Source organism: Mus caroli, chromosome 13, assembly GCF_900094665.2.
Source record: "Mus caroli chromosome 13, CAROLI_EIJ_v1.1, whole genome shotgun sequence".
Classification (NCBI taxonomy): domain Eukaryota; kingdom Metazoa; phylum Chordata; class Mammalia; order Rodentia; family Muridae; genus Mus; species Mus caroli.
In genome coordinates this window covers 56,710,577-56,718,399 of record NC_034582.1, presented here as the reverse complement: position 1 = coordinate 56,718,399, position 7,823 = coordinate 56,710,577, and the positions used below count along the sequence as shown (strand labels likewise).

The 7,823-nt window shown below is 38.7% G+C and overlaps 1 protein-coding gene across 2 annotated transcripts; it reads left to right on the top strand.

Moving 5' to 3' along the window:
• The first annotated feature begins 692 nt into the window (after positions 1 to 692).
• On the top strand, positions 693 to 6,383 carry LOC110308303 (cathepsin 7). 2 transcript variants are annotated; one of them, XM_021180754.2, is made up of 8 exons: positions 693 to 928; positions 1,796 to 1,932; positions 2,222 to 2,344; positions 2,428 to 2,568; positions 3,085 to 3,309; positions 3,743 to 3,905; positions 4,938 to 5,055; positions 6,010 to 6,383. In XM_021180754.2, exons 2-8 carry the CDS (start codon positions 1,807 to 1,809, stop codon positions 6,107 to 6,109), a joined length of 996 nt encoding a protein of 331 aa, XP_021036413.1. In that variant the 5' UTR covers positions 693 to 928; positions 1,796 to 1,806; the 3' UTR covers positions 6,110 to 6,383. The 2 variants fall into 2 exon arrangements, with proteins under 2 accessions (XP_021036413.1, XP_021036414.1); XM_021180755.2 differs by having other exon boundaries at positions 699 to 760.
• The last annotated feature ends 1,440 nt before the right edge of the window (positions 6,384 to 7,823 follow it).

The window sequence follows — 7,823 nt, the reverse complement described above, 5'->3', positions numbered from 1 at the left end:
TTAAAATGGTAATATTGGAAATTTTAGATAATATATGTGTCATTGAATCAAAACCTTGACAGGTCTGATGGTGGTTAGTAATGGCTACTCAACTTAACCTTAATTAGAGAAACATCAGATAGTTTCATGAGACCACATGGACTAGGGCCTTCATTTCCTTCCTTGTATTTAGCCTTGAAGAACACTTTCTATATAGTTACCCTGCAACTTTAGGCTTTTTAGGAACACTAATTGTGTTCCTCTGTGACACCAGAAAGAATGCATGTTATGGTCTGTGTTCTCATATAATCCCAATATACCTATATATTAAACATGAAATACAAGTGTAGAATATGCTGACTCAGCCTACTTCATGGTGGTAACCAACCTCTCATTATAAAGTAAGTGCTAGGCAGAGACCATCAAAGCTTTTTAAGGAAATGTTCTAACTCTCATTTTGAGGTACTATTGAGATAAAATGACTGCATAGCCTAAAGGTGTTTCTGTACTGTTCTCTGTGAAGGTCCATAAGTTCAATTCTCTATATTACACTAAAGGAAGCCCACATCCACCCCTCCAGGACAGGGAAGATCAGATTTCAGTAGAAGCCTGGAGGCCTGATCCAGTGACCCTTATAGCCAATTGGTAGAAGGAAAAGGTTGATGAGGTGGGCTGACTTGGTATTTAAACTCATAGTGAGGTGTTGCTGGTCCAGATCCTGACAACTCAGCAACCTCTGAAGAGACTGTGGAGTGCACCAAGATAGAAGCAATCATCAGAGGTGGGGCCCTGACTCTACTTTTCCTGGAAGGAAGCCTTGAGAGACTCCTTGGAAAATCAGGCAGGCCCTCATAAATCAGAATATCTTCTAAACTTCAGCAGCCCCATTGTGTGGAAGTGGGGGAGGTGAGGGAAGTCAGAGAGGAATCCAAGCCACACCTGGATCCAGGTTTGTATGGGTTCCAATTCATTGCATATCTGGTAATGGTCAGAGAGAATGACAGCTAGTACATGCATAGTAGGTGCATGTTCATCTCACCCTGAGCCTAGATATTTAATTTTTGAATATTGCCACTAGATAAAAGCTCATTTTCAAGATTGTCATATGCAGAGGAAATAGTAGGTGGCATGTCTCTGGCCAAAAAGTAGAAGAGGCATGGCTTATGAAACCTGGCTTGACCTGACCATGAAGTGATAAAATGTCTTTATGTATTACTTCATCATCCCTGGTGGCATTGGCTTCCAGTATCCTTCCCATGTGAGATTTTTCTCACTGAAGTAATGAAAGTATAGCAATGTCCCAAGGTAGACGAGAGTCCTAGTAACATTTGTCTTCTCTTTATTTTCTAAGGAGGGAAGTCTAGAATATTTTCTTTGAAAAGGGAATGTTTCAAATAAACTTATCTCCATCTCTCTACTAAAATTGAATGTGATACAATCTAAGCCCTAAGTCCAGAAGAAACTTTTGACTTACAATCACATGCTACATTGCTACATAAGAATTTTGTATCACTACATATTCTCAGATAAATGTTGTAAGTCCCTAGATATGTAGGTTCTTAAATTTGATGTCCATGGTAATCTCTCTGATCATGCAAATTTGCGGTGCATGCCATTTTACATGTCAGAACTTTGCCCACATGCTGTACAATTTTAAGTTAAAACTAAAGGCCATCCAGAACATTTTTAGTTCCAATTAATATTTAGCTATTTCCAAAATCTTTGAGTAAATATCTGGCAGAGTAGTTAGAATATTTTTCTCCAGCATGGATATAAGGGTTGGTATAGTCTCTGATTGGTTTTCTTTATTCTCTAGGTACTTGGAACATGACTCCTATTGTCTTCCTGTCCATCCTGTGTTTGGGAGTGGCCTTGGCTGCTCCAGCACCTGATTACAATTTGGATGCCGAGTGGGAGGAGTGGAAGAGGAGCAATGACAGAACATACAGCCCAGTAGGTCACATAGATACACAAAGAGTGCCCTTTGAGAGATTTTCACTCATATTGAGTTTTCATGGATATAATAGTAGCCTTAGATGCCACATCTACCTGTGGTAGTAATGTAACATAGGATGAACACACGGTGGCCACATGCCTGTTCATCAGAGTGTTGAGAGTGGTTTGTTTGTACCCCTGAGATCCCTCTCTATGGCCTTTGCATATCTGTAACAGTTAGTCTACATGGTCAGCTAGGACAGAAGCATAATCAGAAGTAAATGTCATCAATTACATTTATTTCCAGGAGGAAGAAAAACAGAGGAGAGCAGTGTGGGAAGGAAATGTGAAATGGATCAAACAGCACATTGTGGAGAATGGCCTGTGGATGAACAACTTCACCATAGAAATGAATGAATTTGGTGATATGGTGAGTGTGACTTAAATGGATTCACATTTCTGCCTTTGCTGTTTTATTGTTTAAATGGAGTCTCGATGTTCTTTTCTGTGAAGACTGATGAAGAAATGAAAATGATGACAGAAAGCTCATCTCCTCCTCTAAGAAATGGGAAACACATCCAGAAACGCAACCCCAAAATCCCCCCAACTTTGGATTGGAGAAAGGAAGGCTATGTGACTCCAGTGCGAAACCAGGTATAACAGCATCACATCCCTGTATTACCAAATTACTAGGATACAATATTCTTTTGGTATGCCTGTGTTATTTGACTGTGGTATGACATGCAGTTCACTTAATACTTTTCTATAACCTGAAAGCCACAGGTACTCAGCATTCTGTTACTAGTAACAAATGTTTCTTGGTTGTCCCAAATAATGAGGAAGCCCTAATACATTCCTTAGCAATTATAAGCCCATATATGTACAATATCATTTCCGGGCCTTACTTACTTTTGAATCTCCACCTATGGGTCCATTGTATTTCTCTCCAGCCTTAATTTATTCCATAAATGACATTTATCACACCTGCAGTACAGTAGATCACAGCTTTATATGTGTGTGCTTGTTGGGCTACTCACTGTTGCATTAGACACCACCCTATGGAGACTGACCCCTCTTACCTAGGCACCCATCAAATGCTGATAGTTTACCTTTTTTTGATAAAGTATGGAACTGCTTTTTGTATATGGCATTCTGTTTTTCCCTGCTCAGGGATCATGTGGTGCATGTTGGGCTTTTTCTGTTACTGCGTGCATAGAAGGTCAGCTGTTCAAGAAAACTGGCAAACTGATCCCACTGAGTGTACAGAATTTAATGGACTGCTCAGTATCTTATGGCACCAAGGGCTGTGATGGAGGCAGACCTTATAATGCCTTCCAATATGTGAAGAACAATGGAGGTCTAGAAGCTGAGGCAACCTATCCATATGAAGCAAAGGTAAGTGAATGTCTTATCTTGTCATAGTTCAGGTTGGGCAAGGGGAAAATATCAGAAAAATACACTGTATTCAGAGCTCACACTGAATGTAGAATTTCTCTGTGCCCCATCAGGGCTGCCATTACAGTACCCACCACTGTATAGTTGTTTGATTCTGTGTTTACTGTTTTTGTGCACATGAAGAATGTGCAAACCATTCCACATATAATACAGTTCTGCACCATAAAATTCTCTTATGGATAAGAGATGTCATTGAAGACATGAGAGCTGATTTTCAGCTCCAAATATCTCCATCATATTTCACTGCCTAGGAATCAGTGTAAAAGCACAGATATGGGGGTGTTCCATTGCAAAGTGTAGTGTTATGGTTTTGAATTATGCTCTCTAGAGGGTAGATTGAAGTCACCAAGTCTTGTAACTTTATCTTTTATAGGCAAAACACTGCAGGTACCGTCCTGAACGTTCTGTTGTTAAGGTCACCCGCTTTTATGTTGTTCCAAGGAATGAAGAAGCTCTACTGCAAGCTCTAGTAACCCATGGACCCATTGCTGTTGCAATTGATGGTTCACATGCATCCTTTCATTCATATCGAGGAGGTAAACATGTTTTCTTCTAGATATTAATGAAGAATGCTAGTACCACTTTGCTGTGTTGATGTCCAATTTTGTGTATGATTTGATGTGTACTAGCTGTTTTGCTTATCCATGCACTAATCAAGTATGTTGCTTCTATGAGACATGACATTTTTTCATTTTCTATTAGATATTTTCTTCAATTACATTTCATATGCTACCCTGAAAGTCCCCCATGCCCTCCCCCTGCTCTGCTCTCCAACCCACCCACTCCTGCTTCCTGGCCCTGGCATTCCCCTGTACTGGGGCATATGATCTTCGTAAGACGAAGGGCCTCTCCTCCCATTGATAGCTGACTAGGACCATATGCTACATATGCGAATAGAGACACAGTTCAGGGAGGGGAGTGGTATTGGTTAGTTCATATTGTTGATCCTCCTATAGGGTTGCTGACCCCTTTAGCTCCTTGGGTACTTTCTCTAGCTCCTTCTTTAGGGGCCCTGTGTTCCATACAATAGATGACTATGAGCATCCACTTCTGTATTTGCCAGACATTGGCATAGCCTCATGAGAGATAGCTATATCAGGGTCCTGTCAGCAAACTCTTTCTGGCATATACAATAGTGTCTGGGTTTGCTGGTTGTATATGAGATGAATTCCCAGGTGGGGCAGTCTCTGGATGGTCCTTCCTTCCATCTCAGCTCTGAACTTTGAGACATGACATTGCAATCCACATGAGTAATTCATTATTTATCATTATTTCTTAGCTTTTTTTTTTTTTTACTCTACTTTTCTCTGCTTGGTGTATCTTAAGGTATAGAGTTGCCTTTCTAGAACTGAACTCTAAAGAGTACCTTGAATTAAGTAATTTATGCTCAATTATGATTTCCTGGAATGACTTTATCTTAGTAAAATTGTAAGATGTCAAAATATCATCTTATATGGGTATAAGGAAGTATGTTTTGTCATTTTAGTCCAATTAGAAAATGCTTCACTTCCTGTTGTCCCCATGGTCAGCTTTCTGGAATCTTTCATTCCCTTGATTTTATTTTTCAGGTATATATCATGAGCCAAAGTGCAGACAGGATACTCTTGACCATGGCTTACTATTGGTTGGCTATGGTTATGAAGGCCATGAGTCAGAGAACAGGAAATACTGGCTGGTAAAGAACAGGTATACGCTGTGAAAGTTACTTGATTTTAAGATCTGAATGGATTTTCTATTGGCAGTTGGATTTTTAGATACTAGCCACAGAAAGTATTGTTGCATTAAATTGAAAAAGGAACATGTTCTTTTTTGTTGTTCAAATTTATGTGTTTGTGAGTGGGGGGGTGTGATATTGATATCAGTTGTCTTTCTCAGTGCTTTCCCATCTCATGTACAAGGCTCAAATTTCTCTGATCCTAGAATTTTCTATTTTGGTGTTAAGCTTATGCAGTTCATTCCTGTTATGTCCTCATTTCTGTGATTAGAGTTTGACTGGGAAAACATCTTATCTTTACAAAACATTATTGTCAATTATTTGTAAGTTATGTGTTTGTATGAATGAATTCTTTGTGGGACAGATGCTTTTTCATACCAGAAGATACCATTTTCCCCAGAGATCCAATTACAGAGGATTGTGAATTCATTTACATGGGTGCTGGGCAGGATTTTTTTTTTTCGGTTGAAGAAGTCCAAGGGGGCCCTAATCTGAAGCTCTAGCTTTAGAAGCCTTATCCTAGCATTAAGTGGAACTAGGAATCATACTCCAGAAGTTACATTTACATGATCTGGCTGATCTCTGTCTTTGGCTGTATCAACTAACATATAACATATAGCCAAGGAGTTTAGATTTTATCACTTATTTCCATGAGACCCAATATCATAGTTGTGCCACTGATTTTCTGTTTCTCAATTAATTGTTATTTCTGAACAACCTGTTGGTTGAAGGACATCCCAATTTTCCATGCTGTGACTTTTACTGTCTTTTATGAGATAATTCTTGGTACTCTGGTAGTTGGCCATCTGGATTTTCTGATGCTTTCTGTTAAGGTGGCCTGTAGTTCAGTTCTCAAATGGGGATTTGTTGTAACAATCCATTGTACTGTTTCTTTTCTTATAACTGGAAAATCTGATTTCTTTCAGCCATGGTGAAAGATGGGGAGAAAAAGGCTACATGAAGCTTCCCAGAGGTCAGAACAACTACTGTGGAATTGCTTCTTATGCTATGTACCCTGCATTGTGAGCTGCCTATGTGTATGAAGGAAGGAAAGATATTAAGGCAACACATACGGAAGATTTTCATCCTATTCAAAATGGCCAGCCTCTGCTGTATAAAAACATTTGTGTCACCAAACAACAGGGAAAAAGGTGAAATCTGTTGTATGTTTGGTTTAGTAAGTCATCACCATTGATGATGTTCTGAAGTGACTTATATAATTGAATCTTGTAATGACTTTATTTTATTTTTTCACTGTACCAAATGCTGTTCTTAAAAATAAAAGTTAACTACAAAGTTATCTTTTCTATTTTTGTCCAGTAACATTTTTGTGTTCAAACACAAAATTGTTCCTGATGATAGACCTTAATGCGGTTCCGATATTATAGGAGGAAGAATGGGTGGCTCCTCTGTGATGGATGCTATTTCATAGATGTTTTTGTCTGTTTATACTAGCAACTGTAGCCTAAAAGATTACATGAAAATTCCTGCATTTGACATTTTTAGCTGACATGACTTCATTCAGTTTCAATTATTGTCTTCTCTGTGCAATATGATAGCACCACATGCTACTCCTCTGTATGGTGCTGGGCTGTGACCCCTCCCTCTTCAGTACTTCAATCTTTTATGAGCTTTCTTGAGACTGAGTCAGAGACATCGAGGTGATTATATCTTCAGCTACAAGGATGTACTTTGAAAAGTTTATTCCCTTACCATGCTGAGTGATGACAAGTCATTTTAACTCAGGCTTTTGTATCCACAATCCTATTCTATTGCTGCTTATAGTTTTTCTAGCTAGAGCACACTTATGTGATGCCATTTTCTTTGCCATATGAATGTATAAACAGAAAAATAGAAATCCACACTTCTAAGTACTTATTCCATTGGGATTATTACTATCTGTGGTCTCAAGCATCTAGGGCAGGCATTAGAATATATCACCAGTATAGTCAGATCTTGTTTCAGCTTCCCAGTGCTTGACTACAGAGATTGGCCTTTGGATCTCAATAACCTTACATGCATGATCATTATCAAGAGACAGTTCAGAGAAGTGATCTTCTGTACATCTAAATTGACAAGTAGATCTGCTTAGCCAGACCTCTTTGCCTCACACTTATTTTTATCATATATCCTACTTATAACTTTTATAAAGACATAGGATTATTAATACAACAAATCTGTGGTTGGGCATATGATCAACTGCAACAGAATTGGAAGGGGAGGTACATTTTCATAGTGATATTTTTCTTCTATCCTTAATTACAGCTACAAGTCAAAGTAAACTTTATCCTGATTACTGTTATCTTGAAGTTGAAGTTCATCCCCACCTCTCCTTTCATCTGGATCCATTCTCTGACTGTCTCTCATTCGAAAATAACATACTTCTAAGAGATAACAAGAACACATAACAAAATAAAATATAAGATAAAATTAAACCCTTACCTTTAATTAGGACAAGGCAAACCAAGAGACAGAAAATATCAAAAGAATGCATTGTTATTCACAAAGTGAGAAGTACCATAAAATTACTACACTGAAAGCTATAATACATATGCAGAGGACCTGCTACAGATATATACAGACCCTGTCCTTGCTGCTTCAGCCTATGTGAACTCATCTGAGCCTTGCACAATTGATTCAGAAGGCTTTGATCTCTTGCTGTCCTCTATACCCTGTAGCTCTTACGGTGTTTCTGCCTTTCCTTTAGGGGAATCTCTGAGGTCTGAGGAGAGGGTTGTGA